Source organism: Seriola dumerili, unplaced genomic scaffold (genome assembly GCF_002260705.1).
Source record: "Seriola dumerili isolate Sdu_G_001 unplaced genomic scaffold, Sdu_1.0 BDQW01000260.1, whole genome shotgun sequence".
Taxonomy (NCBI): Eukaryota; Metazoa; Chordata; class Actinopteri; order Carangiformes; family Carangidae; genus Seriola; species Seriola dumerili.
Window position 1 is genome coordinate 1,262,860 of NW_019174515.1, and position 26,665 is coordinate 1,289,524.

A 26,665-nucleotide genomic window follows, 5' to 3' on the forward strand; every position below is an offset into this window, starting at 1 on the left:
CTGTGTTAATGCACCATGGCCGGTCACAGGAATTTGAAGGTTGACCTCAGCTGGGGACTACATTAAATACTGTGCACCAAAGTCTCGAGGCAAACTTCTGCAGCTTTAATGCAGCTTTCGTCACCCAAAGTCTGGAGAAGTTTAGGAGGAGAATCGACTCGTGAGATTTGGTGGATTTTTAAAGTTTTGGTGTTGTTTCTTGTTCAGTGTTTTGGGCTGCAAACATGGCTCTGTCCCAGATACAGTGCCTTGACGATAACCATGTGAATCCGAGAACTCACGAGTCCAAACCGGAGTTTCTCTACTGCGAAGACCAGCGGCTCGCACTGGAGGCTCTCCTCCAGGACGGTCGCGAGGCGTTCCTCAAGTGCCTGCATGACCGCGGCCTACGGGGTTTCCTCTCAGACCCGGAGCTGGACACTCTTGCCAAGGCGTTGGAACCTTATGACCCGGGTTCGGAGCTCTTCCCTGGGAATGCAGAGGATGACGAGCCCCCGCTGTCACTGCATTACTGGCCCGAACTGTCGGACACATCTATACCCCAGATGGACCTGGGCTGGCCGGACTGCGATGCTTACCGGGGGGTGACGCGCACTACCGTTTACACTCAGCCACCGCTGGATGGTCAAGCACACATCAAAGAGATTGTTAGAAAAATGATTGCGCAGGCGCAGAAGGTATGTTGGGCTTCTGGTACTAGCAATGCCCGGTCAGTTTACTAGGCTACATCCTACATTTTACTCTCTGCACTTTCCGCATAAGCATTTAAACGCACAAAACTAATGACTATTTATAAGTAGGCTACAGTCAAATCAGTTGAGGTAGTTTTGCCTTATTTGCTGGCTTTATAATGAAATATTCATCTCTATTTAGCAATGTCTGCTTGTTGAATATTTGTACATCTATGTTTCTGTGCTGTTCCTCTGCTCTTTGGTTCTCGTGTTGTATCTCAAACAAGCCGTCTTATCCTTTCATAGTGTAAGCCCATGCAACTCTTGCTCAAGTTCCCTTTCAAGGCTGTATACTTGTCTGGGACATTGTTTTCCAATCATTGAAAAAAAAACAACAAAAAAAAAAAACCTATAGCTTTTGAAATACTCTATTTAAGATTTATGAGCTGCTTATTTTTGTGACCTGTAACCATTCTAAAGATTTCCTGTAATGTTGACGCGGTGTTACCATGAACAGCCATGGCTCTCAGTATGAGGTCATAGTACAGCCTGCAGACCAAATAAGACAATCAAGAGTAAAGTGCAACCTGCGTTATCAGGGACTGGAAGAAGCACCATACACTGTAACTGTCCCAGCAACATGGGAGCATTATGCTGGATATTTGCATGAGCATTACTGCCAGGGTGCATGTGCATGAGTGTGTGCCTGTGTGTGTTCATGCAGCTGATTCATCTTAAGGCACAAGTTTATGACATGTTTTATTTCAGAGCAGCTTTTATCAGTGGCATGTGTTATTTCATTGAAATATCCTATGGGCCATTTTTCCTAGAGAGCTTCTGACAGAAAAAAAGTTGTATGGGTCATACAAGAGGAGAGCCGGAGAAACACTCATAACTGCCCATAATTATTGTCTGAGTTTTCTTTGGCACAGAAAAACTTGTGCGATCATATCTTACTCAAACCTGTGGAACAACTTAAACCTTATTTATTTTGCCGGAAGAGAGTCAACACTGTATGTTTGCATGTACAGATATAGTCACGTTGACTTCAGGGCTGTAGCGGCTGTGTGTTCATATATTCATTAATTTGCATATTTGTGTGCATCTATATCTGTATTTCCCATGTGAGTGAACTATATTTTGTGTTTCTGTGCGTGTGTGTCTCCAGGTGATAGCAGTGGTGATGGATGTCTTCACTGATGTTGACATCTTCAGAGATTTGCTAGATGCGGGTTTCAAGAGGAGGGTTTCTGTCTACATCCTGTTGGAACGCACAACACTACCTCATTTCCTGTCCATGTGTCAGAGGGCCAACATGCACCCCGGACACCTTAAGGTGAGCCAGCATCACCCCCTCAATCATTTTTGCATAGCGAGTTGATGTTAAGCATTTAGTAACAAGTCTAAGCTAAAACAAGTCAAAAATAAAAACCCTCATCATCTTTGAGTCAGTATATGGTCAGTAAATTATACAATAATTTTCCAATTAGATTCTTATGCTTCCTTTGTACGAGGGACCACATCAGTTTGCTGTTGACCACACTTTTAGTTAGACTGACCAACCAATATCACCATTTGTAGGTTCCACCTGGGAAACAATAGGTCATGTTAACCTAAATAAAGAGCTGTCGAAAAAAAAAGTTCATAATCAGTTCCTTAAGGTTAAATTTGTTTTTGTTCCTTTATAGTAGAGAGTAAATATTTCACTGATGGAGAGCGAATATTTGACCAGCGGGGGGAATTCCCAGGTGTTTGGAAACATAGGGAGATTAAATGTGACTTAAAAGTTTTTGTGCAAAACAGAAACAATCATGTCAGTTTGAGACTGAAATACATCTGTGAACTACTGACGCAGAACACAATAAGTACAAATTATCTTGTGAAAGAAAGATATGCAATTGACGCAAAAGAGATGGCATGTGCTTTCACTTATCTATGCCTCTCTCTCTCTCACACACACTCTCTCTCTCTCTCTCACTCACACACTCACACACACTCACACACACACACACACACACACACACACACACACACACACACACACACACACGGTTTCAAACAACAACAACAAGCAAACCCTACCAGCTGTTACAGTACAATAGATGAGTCTTTTGTCTCGTTGTGTCTGTCTCGAGTGTTCTACTCCATAATTGGCCAGTTATCAGGAAAAACACATGATATATTAAACAGAATTTGGTCATGTTGGGACATGAAAATACAACATTGTTTTCGGTGAAATGGATTCTAAAGACATTAATCTTTTCATCAAGCTGCCAAGCCACCAAACATAATTGTTTTAACTCAAGTCAGCCAATACAAACATCTCTGGTGAGGTGTCATTATTTCCCAAGAACAGCAGATGATATGTTTAAAGGTGTTATGGTTAGTATCTCAGTGTTTAGTAGGTGTAAGTCAGGCTTTTTAATTGCTTGCTTTGCTTCAGTGCTTGTCCTCCTTCCTCTAGAGAGAGGAAGAAAATCTTACATACATTAGAGGCTCCCAAGGTGCTTGACTAATTATGTTGAAAGTGCTGTTTACTTTTGAGTATACACTGCTTTACATCAGTATTTGTCAGGCAGAAGTGAGGCACTGAAGATGCAAAAAGCCATATGTAGTAGATCTTAAGAGATGTTAATAGATATACATATAGCAGCACAGGTTATTTCCACGGGGGTGTGTGCGCAAACCTGCATACGTGTGGTGACCGACCCATTGACACACACACATACGAATTGTGGGGATATAAAGGAATAGGCACACAGACTTTAATGTAACACACACACACACACACACACACACACACACACACACACACACACACACACACACACACACACACACACACACACACACACCAAACTCTGTAGTTTAAATGCCTTGGAGTAACTAAAGTGAAACACAAAGACAGTAACAGCCTGACAGACTTTCAGTGCCATCTGGATCTGGCTTATAAGCAAAACAGCAGAAAAAGCATCATGTCCGATGTGGCAGTTTGTGCTTCATAAATATAAACATATGTTGATATGACACTTACATATGACAAGGGAAGGATGGCTGACATTCTCAGTAAAGCAAGTTTCTTCTGCCCATACCATGTGCAAACCTGCCCACAGCAATACAGTTGCACAGTCCCAACTTAGCCTGAAGTTACAATCCATTTAAAAATAGTCAGATATTTGATAGCAGAACATACATCCTGTGTCACAGCTTTCTTTATTGGTTTTTGATGGATGGATCTGTTATTACAGGAAGGTTTGAGCTGAATTTCAGTTCACATTTTTCAGTGTTCCACCAGCACAGGTGTACCACTCAGGCATGACGCACCGGAGAAGTTCTGCAGAAGTACATGCAAAGCGATTGTTATCCTAACTCAAACTGACTGCTCATGTCAGGTATTCAGCAGGCCATTAATTGTGACGGGTGCCTGATTTTCTATATATATATATATATATATATAGTGTGTGTGTGCTGGGGTCCACCCTTTAAAACACTGGAAGGATTTATTGTGATTTGTATGATTCAATGTGGAGCAGCCTGTGGAGTCGAGCCTATTCTGCCAAAGAAAGGCGTACAATCATCTATGTTGTAAATGGTCCTCCAGAAAATTTGATTGCAGTATGATGGCTAACAGTGATGAGCAGCTATAATGCAAAATTGAGGTTGACTGGCAGGGAAAGGAGAGGACAGGTGTGACAGCTTGAGGACAGTCTGAGTTTTTGCTGTACGCTGTCAGTGACGAGAAGGAGTAGGTGGAAGAGTGGATGGATAGGATTGGAGGAGTTGATGTAGGCAAAGAGGTGCTAGATTCTTCTTACTCTTCAGTTGTCTGAGGAGGTTTCTGAATATGTTACACCTATGTTACAGTGACCCTTCAACCAAGTATTTTCAAAAAATCCACATTGCCTCAGTTGGTCGAGAAGTTGACGTTAGAGTATACTTTGTGACGAAAGCTCATTCACTGGGTGTATTTTCACATGAAATTCTTTGTATGACAGCTTAAGTGTTCATCATCCACATCTTGTAACTGAATGCACACGCAGAAATGCAATTTGCTGATTTTATCTAATCAGTTAGCCAAAGGAATGTACTGAGGGAAGGAGAAACTCAAGAGTGAGCGTGAAGGAGGGAGAAAAACAAGTGTTTCTTAAAAGATTCCATACCAGGAATTATCTACTGCATCAAGACAACTGGTTATATCATGTTTTGGCTGCATCAGTTCAGGGCCTGTCCCCTCAGAGAGACCTAGCACATGAAGTGGCATCTTTCAAAGGAACTAAAAGCCAGGCTGAACCTGTGCTCCTCCCCAAATTAGATAGTCTAAGTCTAAACTTAAAACAACCAAAAATAGTGGTGTGTTCAGGTGGCCCCAGGGCAAATCAGTGAGTAAGAATCTTATTGTTTATCACTAGAAAAAGATACCTCATACGGTTGAAAAACAGCTTGTCCACTGGCAAACAGTATACCAGGGTAATGGCCAGCCTGTGACTGCCAACATACTCAGGTTTCTAATGAGAATAAATAGTGGAGTTTAGACCTGGTTTTTATTCTATTTACACATTGCAGGGCTGATGTAAGTACCAGTGACAATGACAAACATGAACCAAATACCTTGTAACACAATTTGATCATGACATTTCCAGTTTACTTCTAAGTTTAATTTAACAATTGTGGACAAGCAATGGATTATGTGATACTGAACGCCACAATGGATACACTCGTCATGTCCTCCAGAAATGAAATTATGAATAGATAGCTGCATATTTCTGATGCAAGTGGAAGAGCCTTTGAATAAGAATATGAATATTTTTGGCCCATAATGACATATTCCATCGAGGAATGTTGGAGGAGCCAGCTGCTGAACTTGGATGTAGCTTTTATATTCTTGAGATTTATTATTAACATATATTGTCTTCCACACTTACTTCTGAGTTGTCCTTAAGACATTCAGGAAGTAACAAAGAAATGACAAGACAACTTGAAAAAGTTTTTATCTGGAGCTACCTTTCATGTGTAATATTTATATCTTATCTGATATGTTGTTAAGGTTTTTTATGACTACAAAACTATACACTGTACCACCCAGTTATTATCATGAATGTTAGCACATCCACTCTCTGATATTACTGATATATCACTTATATTGCTTTACAGCCATACAGCAGTACAAAGGCTTGGTGAGCAAATACCCTAAAACAACATTCAAACAATAGAGGATACACGATCAAATACTATGTCTAAATTCTTAACTTTGTGATTGTGGCATTGGGCAGCCATTAAGGTCTATGTAAATATTCTCAAAAAGCAACCTACATTCGTCAACAGTTCAGTTTTCTTTGTATTCAAATGCTGAAAGCGTAAGTGGACTAAGAACTGACCCCTGTGGGACACCAGTGTTGATTCTGGGGGAAGCATGAGATAAGTATATTTTTACACTCTGCCTGCTGTGCAAGTTCCAACAAAGACCAAAAAAGTTGGTCAAGAAAATCTACGAGAATGATGACAAGACAGGGATTAAGATTCAGAATTCATGGCATTTAACATGTTGGTTGTGCAAGATTTAACCACAGTATTTACACTGGATCTGGTATGTGTAATTGTTCAGCAGTTTGAAAATGTGAGGCAATTTGCTTAAATTAAGTGCGGCAAGTGAAAAATTACTGTTGCTACTACCTCTGTATGGCTGTAGGGATTATATTAAAAAGTTTAAACTAATTTAAATTTAATGCAGATAGATGTACCCTAAGTTTATACGCATAGTTCTGTCCTAAGTGGTATCTGTCTACCCAACCTGTTATTGTGAGTATGTTATCACTAGTCTTATGGAGGAGCAGCCACAAGTAAATTGAATTATTGCAACCTTTTATTCAATTGTCAATAAAGTGTAAGATAAGATCAACTCATAAAATCATAAAAATAATATTTGTTTTCATCTTTGTATGCTTGATGTTATGAGTATTTGTTGTGATTGTAATTCTCAGTTAATTTCCCTCTTGAATTAAAAACTAGAATGCCACAATGTTATGATGAAGATGAAGTAACCACTTACATTACACAGGTCACAGATTAGGCACTGTAGTTCTGAATGTGGAGGAGGTATGACAATTATACCCTTTGTCTATGTGTGTATGTTACAGCACCTTCGTGTCCGCTGCACAGACGGAGCAGAGTTCGTCACTCGGTCATGCACCAAGGTCAAAGGGAAACTGGGGCACAGATTTATGTTCATTGATGGAGACAAAACTGTGTCTGGTTCATACAGGTCAGTGTACTTTATGTGTGTGTGCATGTGCATGTGTTTGTGCATGAGGGTGTGAGAAAGAGGTAAAGTGACCGAAAGAAACAGATTATCTCTGTGTGCTCCACCTGTCTTTGGTTCTATGAGCATGGGGTGGACAGATATGAATAAAGAATGCACTGTCTATTAATGTTCTGTAGCATTCCCTACAAACTAGATAAACTGGTTGCAAGTGTATCCAGTGTACAAGAGAAATAAATGCATGTACAATGCAGTCTCTCCTTAACTGGCCAGTGAAACACTTAGTTTTGGCTCTGTACTTCAGGTTGAGTTAAAGCTATAAACATCCACATCAAATATACATAGTTCCCCATGTTTATAGTTTATTTGGCCTCAGTATATTTTCATTAAAGTGGCATTTGTTTTGTGATGTCTTGGTGTAGTCTTACTTTGTATTTGCTGTGTTTTGTGTAGTTTCACCTGGATGTCCTCAAGGCTGGACAGAAACCTCATCACCGTGGTTACAGGCCAGGCAGTGGATGCTTTCGATCGACTGTTTCGCTTGCTTTTCGCAACATCGAGCTCTGTTGACCTCCGGCAGGTCGCCACAGAGCCTGAACCTGAGCCGGAGCCCCTCCCACAGCCAGCCGCTGTCGCCCCTCCTTCTGCTGCTATTGCTAGAAAACTATACAACCCCAAATATGCCCTGGTTGCTGCAGGCAACCCCAGCCCGATTACTTCTGCTGGCAACAACAGCTCCAAAGAGCCCCAAAATTCAGTCAACTCCAAGAGCCCAGAGGTCCCAGAAACCAAGAAGACAAGGCGGAGGAAGGTTAGTAAAGACAGTATACAGGAGGCTCCTCCCCTCCATCCTGGACTTACCAATTTAGAGAAGGCATGCTTGATCCCGTACCTGCCCACCTGGCCAGAGCCTGACCCCCCAAGTGACGTAATCGGGTTTATTAACATTCGGGATGCCAACAGACCAACGCAGGTCCATTTGCAGCGATCTGAGATGTTTGAAACAAGCCAAGCGATCAGGTTTAGCAGTCCATTCAGCAGGCCTAAGGAAACCCTGCCAGAGGTCGCCAAGCCCAGACAGCTTGCGGCTAAACATGAGGAGATGAATAAACTCCAGCCAACACAAGATAAAACAAAGGCTGAAGAATCTGTGGTAGACAGCGTTCAGCCAACACAACTCAGCGCAAAGCCCGGTGACATCAAAACTAAAGGAGAGGCACCTGAACTGAAATTATCGGCGTCTGGGCAAAAATCTGAACCTGAGAAAGACACACCCATCGACCAAGATGCAGGTCACAACACTACACCTCACCTCAGCGCACACACGCCCTCTCAATCCAAAAGCAAGACTTCCACTCCCAACACTGGGAGGCCTTCACACCCCCACAAACTGTCACCACAAACAGTCCAGAGTCCCACCTCCACTGCCTCTGCCATGGACCCTCAGTCTGTCAGCTCCACCTCCCTTTCTGAAAAAAACCACATCCCTTTTCCCACAGTGAACTCGAGGACAGCTAACATTTCCACTTCTGTGCCTCCGTCCTGCACATCCTCTTCTTTGACTTCAACTCCTCCCATCCCTAAACCTCGTACTGTCAAGCTGGTTATCAAAGATGACGGCACCAGCAATGGCCAGAAGCTGCCAGAGATCAGTGTTGTCAGGAGACCTGAGAGCCTGGCCAGCTCGGGGCCACTAGTGGTCCACAGTAAGGCTGATTTAGCGAATGCGGCGCAGACACCACCAGTAAAAGACCCAGAGACTGTCCCACAACGGCAGAACAACAGTGGAAGCAAAAGAGGAGCTCAAAAAGACAGCGAGAACACAGAAAATCCCGAAGAAGCTCCGCAGCAAAAGCAGAATGTGACTTCCCAAGAGATAAAACATGAGGAAACAGTTGGACTGCATGATGACAGAGCAGCAGTGCAATCAGCCACTGGAACCAAACCACAAGCCCAATCAGATCTTTTGATTACTGATGCAGCAAAGGCAGATAGTGTGAATATTCAAGAAATAATTCAAAAAGAAGTTGAGCCCAAGAGTTTGACGTCAACAGACTGCAAAATAACCTCAAAGACTGAGACAGACAGTGTAGCCACAGTACAGAGTGACACCAAGGCCTCAGAAAAAACCCTTATAGGCTCTGAGTTTGCTAGTGTGCCAAATGAAAAAAGTGAGAATGTGATACAACACAAAACATACCATGCCAGAGCTCATGAACCTCAGGGGATGTCAGATTGCGAATCGAATCCAGTTGATTTAGTGTCGGAAACTGTGGACTCTTTAAAAGCTTCAACACACACTTCTGTTTCTGCCACAACCAACTCACACACGTCAGCACACCACATAAACAGCAAGCCAAATATGGCAAAAAACAACACACACATCATTGTCACCTCTCAAGAATCCCAGCAGACCCCCAAAGCACGAGCAAGCTCACACACACCTGAAAGACCCCTGCAGTTACATGTCTACGACACACACGTGCCAGATCTGCGTTCGCCAACCCCTGAGCGAGAATTGCGGCCACTCGCTGCTCTGGCACGCACTCCAACCCCAGACGGATTTCTCCCGCGCACGCCCACCCCAGACTCACGAACGCACACGCCGGACCCACGGTCATGCACTCCAGGTTTTCGAACTCCTACACCCGACGTTAGCGACGGGTATATCTCATCGAAGGATGACTCCACTCTTTCCACCACCTCGGAGGAGTATTATGAATGTAGCGACACTCCTTCCCATAACCCAACTTTTCACAACCATGGGACAACAGTGGATCATGATACTTTCACACACACAAATACCGCAAATGCTACAACCATTACCACCGCTACCACTAGTCCTGCATGCATAAATAATACCACTTGTGCTTCTACGTCAGGCACTACAGACAGGAAGGCCTCTAGCGGTGAAACACAGAGTTTGTCTGGGTCTTCAAGAGTCTCCAGTTCTTCTTCTATACTTGAGAAAGTGAAAATGGGGGAGGACAAGGAAGCCACAAATGAAAAAAATGGGAGAGAAGAGGATGACAGTCGGAAGAAACTGAGTTTGGCAGAGAGAGATTCCGAGGGGACGGAGACGAGAGGCTGCGATGAGGCTAAGAGAACAGCAGAGCATCTTAAACAGGCTGAAGAATCAACAGAGGTGGTGGAAAAAGACAAGGAGGCCCAAGCCCCTAAAAGAAAGCAGGTGCTAAAACAATCAGCAGCAGAGAGACTGATCAATGGGAGAGAATCCACCAATAATGCAACAGATGCAAAGCGACTGTCTACTGGTGACCTTAAGCCAGAGAACACTGAGAAAGTGGACAAAGACAAGGTGGTGGACAAAGTGGCACCAAAACCCAGCAGCGTGGAGAGGAGAGACAGGCCCCAGTCAACTAGACAGACGGAGGGACAGAAGGTATGACAGTGAGACGGCAGATGTCCTCATCCTTATATTCAAAATAATTCTCCTCATCGAACAAAGAATAACTTTTAAACCCAACACACACGGCAATCTAACCACAATCATTTGTAATTGTTAATTTTTTAAACACTTTGCAGTATTCTGTTCAGGGTACACCAGTGACTTTACAACAATATTTCATTAAAAAAAAGTTTAAAAAGTAATAGGTCATTCAGGTGTCAATCAGGTGTCACATCTGTAAAGAAAAGAACATCTTGTTGGCCGTGAAAATTAAAATGTTAATATTATCTGTACAGATGAGTTGTACCAGGCTATTTTTTAGTCTGAGTAGTAACTTCCTGTTCCATTGCTGTTTGCATGACAACTCCCAGCTGACGCATAACCAATTTATTGTTTTTACACTAACTTGCTGGTAGTGGGATTTCGTCACCTTCAGACATAGTCAGGCTCACTGTTTCCGGTGACTGTACAAAGCTACCTATCTGTCTGTCTGTCTGTCTGTGAGTGAGTGAGTGAGTGAGTGAGTGAGTGAGTGAGTGAGGTGCACTGTACAAGCTTAGCATTTCTGTCCTGTCTGTGTGTCTAGGTCTTCTGAGTATGCACCAGCTGAGCATCACTAACATTGAAACACACGACATTTGTTCATTATTGAACAAGGTGACTGTGTGTGAATTAAAGTGACACTTTTAATGAAGCGGCACGCATGCTCACACTGGTGCAATATTAATGAATCTGTAAAAGATTTATAGTCCAACGTCCAACTCACTCACTGTTTGCCTGAGTCTACACTTTTCATCTAACAATAGTCTGTTCAAGTCAGTGAGGTGTTGAGGTGGCATGTTTTAACTCAGTCAGTCATGTAATATTAACAGAGGTGTGTAGTTTTTCATCATTTGCCCCCATGAACCTTTCTTTTCCATTTGCAACAAAGCTTTTATTTCACTCTGCAATGCATTTGTGAGCGGTCAAATTTTACACTGTAGTGTAGATACAGTAAATCACAAGCACACTACAGTGATATGGTGTTTGTTGAAGTGTATAATTAACGCAAGTCAAATGCATTGATGCCTCATTATACTTCTCTTCTCTGCTCTGCTCTTCTCCCTTGTTTTTGTATACTCTTTCCAAGTCTGGGGAGTCTTCCCCTTTCCGACCACCCGGACTCCCTCAACCCCTCTCAGCCACCCAGCCATTGGGGGCTCGTGCCTGGGCAAGCCGACAGCTGAACCAAGCAGAAAGCAAGGTGCTCCACAACAGTTTCCAGGTCTTAGATAATACCTCATCTCTTCTGAGACTTCCGTCCAGGCCACCCCCTCCAATGGCAGCGGGCGCTGTCCGGTCTGCAACTTGGCAGAAGCAGGGCGAGGTCTACCACAACCAGCAGAGCCTCTTCTCTCAACTGCCTGTGGCAGCACAGAGCAGGGCGAGATTTGGACAATCACAGAATCAACATGCTATCCCAAAACCTCAGGCCTCCTTTCTCAACTCAAACTCAAACTTACATTCCCAGAACCAGACAGTATCAGTACGGGAAGCACACAGACAGGAAGCAGGAAGGGCTCCATTTACCTTCAGCTTCAGCAGGTTGTACAGCCTTAAAGACCTGAAGGACAAGATGAGCAAGCTGCCAGGACCGAGCAAGAGAGGTGGCACCAGCTTTCCTGGACAAGGACGTAAGGGCACAGGCTAGTCTGGTCATCTTCTGGAAAAAAAACAAAAAAAAAACAGCATCATTTCTGTTATCCTCACCTTTAAGAAAAAAACTTTGTAAAATCATGACCTGACCCAGAATGTGTACTGTCAAAGAAATGCCCTAAAAAAGTCACATCATCTGTCCTGTTAACACAACAAAGACTCTGCACCACCTTTTTCACTCTAGGGTCTGAACTTTGAACTTTGACCCATGACTTGTATGATTGACCTGCTGCTGTCTCATCTGATGGAGGACATACTTTAAGTTGTATTTCACATGGCAGTTTTCAGTATGAAACCACTCTTATCCAATCGAAAACCAAGTGTAACTGGATAAGAGTTTTTCTTTTTCTCTTTGGTTTCTCATTTCTAAAGACATTTTTTACAGATTCATATGCCTTCATCTCAAACCTTCAAAAATTCTTATGTTGAAAATCCAGCTGCCTTACTGGCTGAACTCTGAGCTTTGTTCTTTAAGAGGTCATAACCTTTGATGTTATCAAAGGCCTTTACATCTGGAGTTGAATCACAGCTGAAATGATTGCGACTCAGACACTACCAAAAGTTGCTTTTTTTAACCTACCTGGCCTCAGTTATGAAACAACTGAGTAACGGTGTTATTTGTAAAGCTTTTGTTCCAAATTTACATGTGTAAATTTGCATGTATGACCAAAAAGAGATGAACACCAAGAACTTATGTAAAGCATGTATACACCCAAGTTCTGTCACATATTGCACATTGAATAGGCGGCTTTGATCGTCTGTAGTTCAACTGTACATATAATGTAGATCAAGCACTGTGATGTACTGAAATGAACTGTTGTACGAAATTAACCACTTCGTTTTTTTTATGTTTTTTTTTCCTTCCAACAGCACAGGGAGTTACATCAGTGAATGTGAACTCAGCATCTGTGCTTACAGTAAACTGTGTTCTTAACATGAAAATGTGCACACATGCTGTATTTACAGATGTACCGCACTTTGTGTGATACTGAACAATATGTAAGACTACTGACAGTAACAGACTGCCTCTTCCAACATGGTGTTCTCCACCCCTACTTTACATTCTGTGAGCTGACAAATAAGTAAATGTTCAAATGGCTACGATCATGACAGGTAAGCTCAAATTGAAAAAACAAAACAAAAAAAAAACTGTTTATATAGTGTGTATATGGGTTGAATGGGAGCATATGTCCCAAATTTGTGTTGTAACAAGTTTTTCCTCTTCTGTACATCTGTATATTCAAAAAGTGTTTACGATGTTAATTTGAATACTAAAACTGCACTAAATGCAAAACATCTTATTGATTTTGATGTCTCAGACCTTTATTTTGGCTATTTTGTATTTTTCTATTGTGTGCTGTACACTGAAAGACCAAAGGAGACAGGTTATTGATGTATTCAATACAAAACCCCATTTACATTCAAAATGCTTTTAGCCAGGAAGACAAAGCCAAGGCCAAAACAAAGCGTAAGTTCTTTGCAGAGACGACCACAGTAAACACCACACAGGACAGACTAGTTACTCTGTAGACGGAAACAGATGCCCTGCAGATTATGACAACATTGAGCTTGTTTGTTGTTTGTTGTTTTTTTTAAGTAAAGCGGAGAGTTGCTGTCTGCAGGACAAATAAACTCATCGGTGACATCAAGTAAATTTATATAATTCATATGTTGTCAGACAGTAAAAAAAACGACTGACTTACAAAGTGAAAAATGAGAAAAGCTGCAGTTCTAAACCAGCTGTATTTGACTGTAGTGTGTCACTGTTTGGCTGTGTGAATGCTTATAACTGTGTGCAAATATGTTTTAGAGTGCGTTTCCAAATCTTTTGCACAATATATTTTTGTGCAAAGTAGAGTTAATTAAATCCTTTTTTATATCAAATATAGATTGTGGATGATGTTTGCCTGCTCTTTGGAGCTGTCTGCATGCTGACTGAGATAAAACCTGACATCACGCAGACCTCAGAGCAGAAGTACTAAACATCTACATTCAGTCCTGTCAGTAGTACAGAGCAGAGGTACTGTACAGTCCCACAATACCTCTGTGGTTTTGGAAAGTCCAGTCATCTTTCACAGCTCATTGCAATTGTTCAAATATCAGCTATAATCTATGTCAGACATGGTTGTGAGATGTCACCAAATTTTCAACAGTAAACACAGCAGGTTCACATGAAGGTCTGAGTGGACCAGGAGAGGAAGAAGGAATGGGTGAAGAGGAGTGAAACCCTAAAATTAAGAGGAGAGGAGGAAAATATGTGATGAAGAACCAGGAGAAGAGGAGTGGAGAACAGGTGAGAGAAGAACAGAGGAGGAAGTCTGAATTTGAAGAGTGAAGAAGAGTGTAGAAAGGGAGGAGTGAGAGACAAAGGGAGGAAAAGAATGAAGGAGAAGTGAAAACTTGTGGAGGAAGAGGGAAAGGTATGGACTGGAGGTAGATTTGTCTTAATATTATTTGTGTGAATAGATTGGCAATTAGTGAGTAAATGTGTGACCTGTAAATATAAAATGGATCTGCAAATACACAAACAAATTCCACATGACTTGAGGAAATGTAATGAAATAAACTCACTCAACGCACTCAGGAACAAAAGTGAAATGATAGAGGGAACCAGCTGAGCTGAAGGGCAAACGGAGAGAAAGCTCAGGACACAGAACAAAGAACACTCAAGCCACCTGTGTGAGCGAGCTGCCGTCGTTAACACACCTGTTCTCCTGCTGCTCTTCAGTGCAGCAGAGTAAAGACAGTTACAAAGAAAATGCAGTAATCCAATTTTCACATATTATTATGTTTGGGCCATCTTAGACAGACTTAGACTTATCTATCTTTCTATATATCTTATCTAAAAAAATCTATCTGAAAATTAGTCATTGATAAAATGTGTTGAGTTGTGGTTTCAGAATGATGGAGACAAACAATTAGATTCAAAATATGATGCAGGCTCTGGATGATTGGGCAACCATCATGTTTTCCCCAAATTATATACAAATGGCTTGATACAGTAAACAGTGCATCTAGCTGTTTATAATGTCTGGCTCCGCCCCTGGGTAGGATGCTGTGAAAACACACACAGCAACTTTCACACACTGCTAATTATTCCTGATGAGGCTTGCCTCCACACGTGAGGAGTAAAATGAATTTGAACCTCTCCCACTGAAATAAAACCCAATAATTTAATGCGATATTGTTGAGATGTAAACACTTCAGTCACAAATGCTGCCACAAAGGTGACTTATATTTGTGTGAATACACTGCAAGAGAGAGGTCGTTCCAAAGAAACCCGCAAAAGTTATATCTTGATTTCATATTTTGCATATTCTGAAATATACAACAAATTGTATGCAAACTGAATTGAAGTTTATTAAAGAAGTGTAGGGTTAATATGATTCTGTTTACCTGCTCAGGCTATGAGACGTAAGAGTGTCAGATGGTAGAACCATAATATGAACAAAAATCCATAGCCATATAGACGCGAGATGAAATATGCTTTATGAATAGTTTTCTGGGTCACACATCCAGATTTAGAATGAGTCAGACACAGTCAAACACATACACTCAAGAAGGATGTGGGGGGGGGAGTGATTGAGATGCAGAAAGCAGAGAGACGGAGAAGGAGAGAGAAACAGAAAATCCCTCCTTATCTGAAGTGACTGAGAGGCAGAAAGAAACTGAATAAAGCAGGAGGCAGGGAAAGATGGAGGGACGGAGATATACAGCGAGATAAACAAGAACATGAAGTCTGCAAAATAAACTGTCGACATCAGCACCCGCAACACGGCATAGCTCGTCGATTCAGCTGAGTAAATCCTTGTGGGCTAATTTTGAATATTCCATTCAAATACTTTTAAAAAGTGCAAATGTCATACAGGTTGTTCTGTATTTTTCTTACTGTGGGTCGAAATCCCATGAGAAGACCAAACCCAGCCACGTGTTAGTCTGGCAATAATTTACAACTTCCCAACCCTGTGGCAGTCAAACCCAAGTCCATTGCTTCCAACCAAATGTGTTCATGTCTAAAAGAAATTGGGTCACAAATATGTAGTTAAATTTTTCAAAAAAGTATCAGTAATCTCCCCAAACATCTAGGCAATGTAGTTTTTAGTAAATGATATGTAAATGGGATGCACTATTTTCGACTTAAAACATGGCTGACTTGTCCTAAAGAAGGAATTTAATTAACAGCTACAGGACAAAGACAAACTCACACACAGACAACATTTTCTGATTGTTAAGAAATATGCTCTAAACATCTGTCATGTCAGTTCTAAAGCTGTGCTTCCTTGTCTGGAGTCTGTGTTTACTACGTACTGTTATCTCGTCTGTAGCCAGAAAATTCTTACCTAAGCAAGAAGGTGGAGTCTGGATGGTATTTAGATGGGCAAGCAGCCACCCAAAAAAAACAGACAGCCATCTGTGATGTGATTGTGAACCGAACACGGGTAACCTGATCTGTCAAACCTGTACGGTCAGTGAGCTGTGCAGTATTAACTGGGACTCACTGCAACACACTGCACACATCACCTCTCCGCTCATGTCAAACATCATGCAAATCTTTATACTGGTGAAACACACACGCAAACACACACACACCAACACACAAACACACACAAATACACTAACCTTCATGAAAGTCTTGCCATCATTGTTTTGTTTTTGTGGATGATTGGACACCATGATAGTGGTGGCTCATAGCACCACTATCATACAGCACATCATACACATTCAAACGCATTCAAATTTAAGTAGAAACCATCCCCTTTCCCTCAGGCCATCTATATGGAGATGAGAGACTTGGTTACCAGGCGGAGAGACACACACACACACACACACACACACACACACACACACACACACAGATACACACTAAGTGTCACATAGGGCTCATCGTAACATCATCCATTCAGCTGAGCCCTCCAAGCTCATCATAAATGATAATGCCAGACTTCCACTCAGCCCCAGGGGTCGCGATACAGACAAGGATGACACAATGGTCTCTCTCTCTCTCTCTCTCTCTCTCTCTCTCTCGCGCTCTCTCACACACACAGCACACACACACCCAAAGCGGTGACTCAGCCCTCTTTTGCGTCTCTCTGCTTTGGAGACTGCCCTTTGGGTCCTTCAACTGCCAAGCAGCTCACACACACACACACACACACATGCAGACACATACAGGCGTAAACACATGACATTGGTTGCCTTGTGGATGTACAGATATTAGAGAGAAGTGTGTGTGTGTATATGTGTGTGTGTGTGTGTGTGTGTGTGTGTGTGTGGTTGTAGGGAGGTGTAGGTGGACTGGAAGATTAGTCAAGATGTCCTCTGATGTCAACGATTTCCGACTCATGGCATGAGTCATTGTTTAATTAGCGTGTTTTCGTGCTCACTTGGTCCTCTGGGTAACGAAGTGCCCCATTAGCCTGTTTGGACTTGATTAAAGACACACATGTGTCACTTCAAATTTCTGTATGTGACACTGGGCGATGATGGAAGATGAAGACATTAAATTTCATGCTCACTCCCTTCCTGGTGTTTTTGCTTTACTCGCTGTAACGAAGCATCAGCTGTGTGACTGAGTCGGAGCTGTTTTCTTTACAGCTGGAGAAAAGTTCATCTTATGGCTTCAGAGCATGAAGGGCCTCACCTTTACAAAAAAGGGGTGGGGCAAATGCAATTTTACCAACATTACCATGCAAATTTAGTACATGAGAGTTGATACATTCATTGTGGATAACAAAATTACAGTGCAAAGCTTATGGTCTATATTTTAGAATATATGTTGGTGTAGCAGCAGCTGGCGGCATACATAAATTCAAATGTGTGTTTTTTAACAATGTGATGAGAAAATGTTGAAAATTTGTTTATTTCGCTTTTGCACATCCAGACAACACTGGCAGTGACACAGAAACAGCTTTGAATGACGAATTAAACAGGTATTTTAAGGATCTGTGCCATCACAGGAGGTGGATGCAGACATTTGGTGAGAGCAAAACTGTAGAGAGGCCACTGAAGCGACATTAAAACTGGAAAACCAAGACACTAAAATTTGTTGTGGCAGTTTGCAGAGGCTGCAGGGCTCGCCCTGTTACACAACTGTATAGTTTCATCACCTGGCTGTAGCTGCAGTTTGTCTGTTTTCCTCAGGAAATAAAGTGCAGAGTGGACTCAGATGCTGACTGCAGAGACTTCCTGCAACACAACTCTCTCACAGTCTCATTTACTCTGGGGGCCGTACGGTTTATAATACCAGCCGACAGAGTGTCCAATAGACTTAGAGAGAAAATAGATATGTGGCACGGGATCAGACCCCATATTAGGATTTAAAACAATAAAGAATGCTTCTCTCCTGTGGTAAATAGAAGGGATTTTACAGCAGTGTCACCCAGCTGCACCTCACACATTTGATTTATGTGTCTAGATGCGCAGGGAGGAAGGGCGTGAGAGGCAGTTTACATATTTCACAGGGCATTCAGGTGCATGGGCTTGTTTAGAGACTTCTGAAGGTTAGAGCTTTGTGCCAACTTTGGTCGTTTTGCGTTTAATGTCATATCTAATGAATGATCATTTCTTTTATTACTATTTTATGGAATGTTCCATAACACTTGTGATAAAGCAGTAAAATATTACAACAGGGAGTATATATTGGTAGGTTGTAGTTAGTACTTCCTTAAATGGATTTTTACAGTCATTCAAATTCTAGTACGCATCAATCACAAGCTCTGTACAGTACTGGGTGAATTCAGAGGAAATAAAGCGAGCCATGGGACTCAAGACACATTCACATCATCCTGTTGAATTTAATTGAGCAGCAACAATTATGAACATAATCAAATTAATTATTAATTTAACAGCCACTGCACATTGTTACCATGGTGAAATTAAATGTGCTGTAAAAAATTAAGCTAACATATCTTAGATTAAAGGGTGTGCACATTGGCTTCAAGCTAAAAATATGAATGGCTTTAGTGTACAGCCATGCCAGTCGCTGTATTTATAACCAGTGGGGCTTTAATGCTAGTCAGCGTGCTAACATGCTCAAAATGACAGTGCTAACATGCTAGTGTTTAGAAGATATAACTTCTATTTAAATACAGCATTATTTGCTTTATTATGTTGGCCAACCAAATAACCTAGAAAAAAAAGAGAAAAGTTTGTTTTTGACAAGAATGAAAGTAGACAAAATGACTTTCATAAAATGACAAATGTGTCTGAATAAGAATGTAAAATGTAATATTAATAAAATAGCTGAATTGAGTCCCTTACTTCCTCCAGCACCTCTCACTTTCCTCCAGTCACCTCACAAAACTTCTGGCTTTGAAACAAAATTTACAATCAAGAAATTATTTATTAGCTGCTGTTTTTTAGGAGAAGTCCCACCGCCCTACCCCCCCCCCCCCACCCACAGGGTGACTGACCCGTCGGCTAGATAATGTCACACTGACACTTTGTACAGTGGGCCACACCTGGTTTTTGGAGGATGGAGAGTAAACCTGCTTTGACGTCTAAAGTCTGGCTCAGGGCTAACTGACACATTTTGAAAAGCACTTGAGATTGCCTTTGTTGTTTTGTTGCATTATTGAAAGTCTGATGTTGTAAAATGATATTTCACTCCCGGTCTCACAACAGCAGTGACATTCTGAGCTCGACAAGCTGCCAACCACAGAGACAAAGAGACAAGAGAGACAGACACAGAACATGATTTTGGATCTGTTGAGGCAGAGCAGGAGGTAAAAAAAAAAGAGCTTAAGGTCACACACACATATCACTCTAGTCCACTCCTTTTTTCTCTGGCATGCAACTGATTGTTGGAGTGGCATTTAATTAATCCTGCCAGAAAAGGTTAAGAAAAAGAAGAGAGAAGGGAGGGAACAAAATTAAAGACATAGACAGAGGGAGAGACTCTGAAAGGCGCCCTATTTGTCCAAGTGAAAAACAATTAATTTCACTAAAGCAATTTAGCTGAGCTTCACTCTGCGGACACTGAATTCGGTGTACTCAATCACTTATTTGGCCAAATTTCTGCATTTTTTTTTATTCATTCCAAAAGATGAAGGCTGGTGATTTCAGATATGTTGTATTTCTTAAAAATCTACAGTGTGCTTTACTGTAATTTGCAGCTGTCCTGGATCTCTGCTTTAAGGTGGATAAGTTGTTACTTTTAAGTCCAGGTGGTGAGAGTAAATGTGAATCCTCTCCCTTTGTAGTTTTTATTGAGTCCCTGGGCAAGGTATTCAACCCCTGCAGAGAGGCACAGGAGAAGACTTGTTGTACAGGTGTGACTGTATATGTAGGCTAGCATGCAAAAGAAAAAAAAAAAGGTTCCTGCTCAGTGAGCAAATGAGGCTCATCTTACATCCTCATCATTTCTATATGTCTGAGATGCATGGACGTTTTCCAAGAAGACCTTTTTCAGATGAAATGAGGTTCAGAGGAGTAATAAGAAAAGGTTTTTACTGCTTCATACCACAAGATGACAATAACACTATCCACAGCGGCTGATAAAGTCATTGAGTACGTCATCAGGGTCTGAGCTCTTTGTCTTTAAAAAGTCATTGTCCAGAAGCTCCTCGCCCACTGGAGTTTAACGCCTCTCTGTGTTCTCATCTTCTCATTCATGCAGAGCACAGCTGCACCGGAGGATATCTGAACCTGGAAGTCAAGGCAAAATTGATGATAACGCTGTATTGTTATGACAGTAATTTGCGTTGTGATATACGACCTCTTCTGGGGGATTACTGTTCTAAATATTCAGCTCCTCTCTATTGTGAAAATGAGACTTTCACGCTACTGTCATCAAAGCAAAACACGTGCCAGAGATGGCAGCAACTTGGGAGCGCAGGATGTGACACAGGTCAAAGATTACTTAATGCCACTTAAAATTGTGTGTAATGCGTTAAAAGTTGACAACATTGTGTTTGTGTTTATGAGACGCAGGGAGCTTAGAGGTGACCTTCAGGGCAACTCGCGCTTATTGGCTGTCAGGAGTCGGAGACAATGAGTACAGAGCAACACAACTGGGACAATGACAGGACACACAACAATGATCAGTGGCTTCCTGTGGAACAACACTTCTGCACCCTTTCCAACAATTGCTCAGAGCCGCTAAATTACACACACACGCACACACACACACACACACACACAAGCCTAGTCCCTATTCTGCCAGCCTCGCATCAAAAACTATTACTACTTAGACTGTGTTGCCATCTCCCGGCCATCAAGTTTCATGAACTCTCTCAGTGATGTAAGGATGGGTGACAAATATAAGGAACAACCTGAATAGATGAGTGCAGAAACATAATGAATACAGACACTTCCGCACAGGTGCACTGCATGGTATAATTAAGCAGCAGACGTCCAGTTGTGTTCTGTGGCAGGTGTAAAAATGCAGAGCGGGCCCAGCTGATTTCTGATTTTGTATCAAGATGGAAAGAGGAAAAAGATCAAAGTGACTTTGAAAGAGGGTTCATTGTTGAGACACGCATGGCAGGAGCTTCAGTCACTAAGATGCTCAGCTGTGTTTTATTAGGAACAGTGAAGGGCGTTCGGATCTAAAGGAAGGACGTCAGTAAATAGGGTCAGAATTTGTGGTCGACACATATCATGACTTTGATCCTCGTGCATTAGTGTGATATGTAGAGAAAAAGAGAAGAGCAACTCTTCCTCAGGTGACTGAGAATGTCAATGCAGGACGTGATCAGACTGCGTCAGCGAGAGCAGACCGTCAGTTACATAAAGAGGGATATTACAGTGAGGCTGCAGTGCTAAAATCCCTCGTTACAAAGATAAATGCACATTCGAGAGTTCAGTGGCGCAGAAGTCTACAATGACGTGTGAAGTGATATGGTCAGAGGGAAAGGTCACTGCAAATCAATACAAAGTTGCTTCTGAGTGATCACCTTTATCCTGTGATGAAACATTTCTATCCTGATGGGATTGGTCTCTCCCAGGATGACAAAGCTCCATCCATAGGGCACGGGGGGGGGGGGGGAAGGGTTTGACAAGTATGAAGATGATGTGATATGATATGACCTACACTGTCACCAGATCTCAACTCCATCAAACACCTATGGGAGATTTTGGACTGACGTGTTAGACAACGCTCTCCACCACCATCATCATCATCAAAGCATCAAATGAGGGAATGGTGTTCATCCCTCCAGGGCCTTGTGGAATCAGTGCAAAGGAGCATTGAAGCTGTTCATGGCAGCGTAACTACTGCCTACACATCTGTGAACTATATAGTGCAAAATTTTTCATTCACACACTTTACATAATGGTAAAAAGTAAACATTAGCGCAGGGAGCTAGGTGGTAAATTTGGAGTGATTTCAGTCACAGCCTCCGTCTCCCTCTAGTGGAGGAGCAGGTGAGGTGCACTATTGTGATCACAGCCTGCTGACTGCAGACACACCTCAGTCCAGGATATCCATACACTCACTGAGCACTTAGGAACACCTGTACAGCTGCTTAGCCATGAACTTATCCAATCAGACGGTCAAGTGGCAGCATCTCAGAATGCAAAACATTATTAGTAACCAATCTGATTAAACCATCCTCAATACATATTAAACAAACTGGTCAGAGAGAAGGACAAACAATGTTTTCTGTATGAATAATGTTTATTTATTGGGCTTTAAAAAAGGAAGTCTACAAATTACAATAAAATAAAAGGAGATGCTAAATACCTGGTGGTCGACAGCCAGTTCAAAAAGTGTAATAACCATATATGGATGTTAAACCTTTAAATCCAGTTAAACCTCTCTTTAAAAAGCTTCACAGATCATACAGAATTTAGAATAAAATGGAGAACCAGTGTATTCCCTTTGTGTTTGTATTGCACCCTGTACAGATCAGAGCCTGGAATTTGTTTTTCTGTGGTGTGTGTGTGTTTTTTTTCTTTTCCTCTGTGTACCACCTATCTGCTGTCTTGGTATAATGACTAAGGCACTTTCTAGATAAATGTTTGTTTTTTTTTCCCCTATTTCCACTTACTTCAAAGTGAAAAGCTGCAAATACGTGGCACACAACTTTACAGAACAGTATTTGTTTTGTTACTAACACAGACAGCATAACACATTCAACCACACCACGTGAATCCCCTGATCTACTGCACTAAGAGCCGGTTTATACCATCACATAAAAACAAGAAAACAATGAATAAAACATTCGTCACCTATCTGCAAAATCAGGTCATTATCTCAGGCTTTTGATAAGTGTGGATACAATAGCAAGACACAACTGCCTAAAGAGATTTTTGAGTTTAACACAGTGTACATGGTACAGAGAGAATGACATGTTCAGATTCTTAGAGCATCCTAAAAACATCATTGGGCTTCTCGTTTTGAGGTTTGTACCATTTCAGTTCACACATGTGACATAACTTTCTTAAATCATTTATAAATTACCATGACAAGACATGGCAAAGACAAATATTAACATTTGTGTTTTTAAAAAAAGCTGCTGTTACATTAAAGCAGCCAGTGGAATACAACAGTTTAACAGTATAGAACCATAAGTTAACACCCTACACCAAGATGTTGACATTGATTATTATTTGCAGCTGTGTTTTCTATGCAAGTATCGAGTAAATTTCTTTTATGATCAATAACGATAAGCCCGGTGTTGGTTTTCATTTATGATGATTTGTATGAAGTGTGCGATGTCTCCTGCAGCTGAGCTTTATATATGTTACGATCATGACTAAAATCAATGCATGATTGTAAAAAGCAGGAAAGAGGCGGCTGTTGAAGAGGTTGCAATGTATAATGACTATCTTCCAGAATTAAACTGCTGCTCCATGTTGTTCCAGTGAGAAATATGAGTGGTCCAGCAGAGGGACCCCTCACTCCAGATAACTGCAGCAGCCGTGACAAGGCATTTGCATAGCTTATCTCTACCCTTTATGAGATGTACTAAATACATTTAACAGCGCATGTGGGCAGCTGCACTGTCATGAGTGCAGCCTGCGGAACATGATAATGCATTCAAAGCACCTGGATAACTTCACTGAGGATACAGTAATGGTAGAAGGTACAGCATGTTGCACGTCAGTTGTAGCTATGACGATCATACACTCACTATATGTGAATGTCAGAACCAGAATGTAAAAATCAAGTCATAGGCGAAAAATCGGCACTGCAGTGAAAATGGAAACCCAAATCTACAGACGTTAACTCAGGTCAGCTTCAAGTACATCACAGCTCATTAAGGGACTGTACAAAAATAAGGAGAGAGAGAAGGGGCGTCAGGAAAGGGGAGTGGTTATGATTTCTTTTTCTTTCTTTTTGCTGGAATGGCGGCATTCCTGATCTATATTTTAGTCCATTCTTCTCTGGTGAGATTTACTGTAAAATTATTAATAATAGTAAATAAAAAAAGAGATTAAATAGTTGCATCAAAAACATGGCTTTTGTGTGAGACAAGTCAAAGCGGCGTATTTTGCCATATGTGGAGGACAACAATCCTCTTTTTGTATCACGGCTTGATTTTCCTCATCACAATCAGCCAGTTTTAAGAGGCAGAATGTCCTGACTCTATGTATGTAGTTATAACTAACTAAATGTTCATTCTTTACTAGCCTACAGCAGCTCCCATCTCAATGTGTTGTACGGCTGGGCGATATATCAAACTATTTTCATTAATTTGAATTTTTGTTCTTGCACAATGTGTAAAATGTCTACATCAGTAATGTAGATGAAAGCTCGCCACATTAGCCCTCCTGAGTCCCAACAGTCCTACAATTTGTCAGGTGATTACTTGCACTATATGTGCATGGACGATGGCGACTCCAGGTATGTTCAAGCAGCTAATAGTCATATCTAAGAGGATTCGACCGAGAAAGGGTTGTACATGCTAATCTGAACTGAAGGTTTGTGTTAATTAATGACACATAAAGTGATGTGTGTGTGGACTGGGTGGCTAACGGCCGTAAGATTGGAAAAATGGAGATATTTAATCTTTGATCATTTTTTTGTCCACATTGCCCCAGGCCTAATGTGTTTTAGCCAAATTTAAGCCAAAAAAAGCTTCCAAAGAAAATATTAATATTAGGAAAAGTGGAAGATAGGGTTCATCCACCCCTCCACACCCGAATCATTTTTAATACAGTCCCGAAAGAAACCTTTCCTCTGTTTGCATAAAATGAAAAATATATAATATTATGCCCCTTTTTAGTGGAAGCCAATCACTCATAGTTCCTTCGCAAACTCCAGGAAAAGCGGCAGGAAAATAATGTCCACCATCAGTCACTGCACTGACTGTATTGCACTCAGGATGACAGCGATGTATTCATCGAAACCCTGAAAAGCTGATATTCAGCATTTCTTTAAACCCCATTAGCCTGTCAACATTCTACTTTTCACTTTCAGCATAATGGGTGATTTTGTTTGCCGCGTCAGCATTCATACAGTATGATCTCTATTACCCTGTTGACATTCTGTGTTTTTTATAATTATAGAATAGGATTTGATTTTTAAGGTCAGGGAAGACGGCTCTCTCTCGAAGTGATGATTTTCAGCTGATGTATACCTGTGGGTGTAAAAGTTGCGGTCATCATGACCTGAAGTAAACTGTTGTGTGTGTGTGTGTGTGTGTGTGTGTGTGTGTGTGTGTGTGTGTGTGTGTGTGTGTATGTATGTATGTATGTATGAGAGAGATTGAGTGTGGAGGGGGGCACTGATGATAATGCTAACATTTGCACTCTCCTCTGCTCCAGTGCACTAACGCTCATCACCACAGCACCAACAGCCAGCGAGAAGGCCACAGCAGCGGAGCAGAGCACTTGACTCCCTTCGGCTCACATTGATCGCATGCCTCTCAATATGCAACACTGACCGACTCGGTGTGAAACCCTGCTAGCTCCACTTTAGCGTGCTTCAACCAGTCTAATATGTGTTTGAAACTCACTTAAAAGCTTCATACGACAAAAAAAAAAACCTCTCCGACACTACTGAGCACGCTTTTGCAGGATGTAAAGCTTAATATTAAGGACACATTAGGTGCTGATGGCTCATTAACTCAAGGGAGGGAGAGAGAGTACAATCTTAAGATGGCAAGAGGAGAGGGGATCATATGCACAGTAGCAGACCATGCCCCTCCCCCCCCACTAAGTGCTGCAGAGATGCGAGAGAATGAGTGTGCATGTGAGGATCTGTGCATAAGAGGAGGGGGGGATGGGGGAAAGAAAGTGAGAGTGTGTGTATTTGTGTGCGAGTGGAGGCAGCTACTACAGTTTGATGATGGCTGCAGATCAAGCGGGGCAAGAGGATGGACAGGACAGGAAATGGATTGGCCGTCGGTGGAGGTGTACGCTCAGCTGGCCAGGTTTCTGTCTGCCTCACCAGCACTTCATGCATTAGGAGCTGGAGGAGGTTCGCACACACAGAAAAGGAGGCGGAGGGGTTAAATTTACTAGGCTCTAACACTGAGTATGACTAGATCTGTTATTGTTCCGATTTTTTTTTTTTTATAAAAACTAAGCAAAGATTAAAGATTTGTCAACATCAAATCCCCAGGGGATTTATATCTCCTCAGTAAGAAAGCTCCTCTTTACCAAGCTGAGGGGGAGGTGATGGTGTTTAGAGCGGTTGCCCAGGAGGGAGATTGACAGCCTGGTGTAGTACAGTGGGACAAGGGG

At 41.8% G+C, this 26,665-nt stretch overlaps 2 protein-coding genes across 3 annotated transcripts; both read left to right on the top strand.

The window, feature by feature from the left end:
• Positions 1-204: 204 nt before the first annotated feature.
• LOC111230209 (protein FAM83G-like) lies at positions 205-9,894 on the top strand. The gene is made up of 5 exons (XM_022756860.1): positions 205-677; positions 1,840-2,007; positions 6,806-6,930; positions 7,381-8,788; positions 9,868-9,894. Exons 1-5 carry the CDS (start codon positions 225-227, stop codon positions 9,892-9,894), a joined length of 2,181 nt encoding a protein of 726 aa, XP_022612581.1. The 5' UTR covers positions 205-224.
• Positions 9,344-13,189, top strand: LOC111230277. Of its 2 annotated transcripts, XM_022756962.1 has the most exons (3): positions 9,344-10,330; positions 11,466-12,009; positions 12,216-13,189. In XM_022756962.1, the coding sequence occupies exons 1-3, from the start codon at positions 9,905-9,907 to the stop codon at positions 12,227-12,229; spliced, it is 984 nt and encodes a 327-aa protein (XP_022612683.1). In that variant the 5' UTR covers positions 9,344-9,904; the 3' UTR covers positions 12,230-13,189. The 2 variants fall into 2 exon arrangements, with proteins under 2 accessions (XP_022612683.1, XP_022612682.1); XM_022756961.1 differs by having other exon boundaries at positions 11,466-13,189.
• The last annotated feature ends 13,476 nt before the right edge of the window (positions 13,190-26,665 follow it).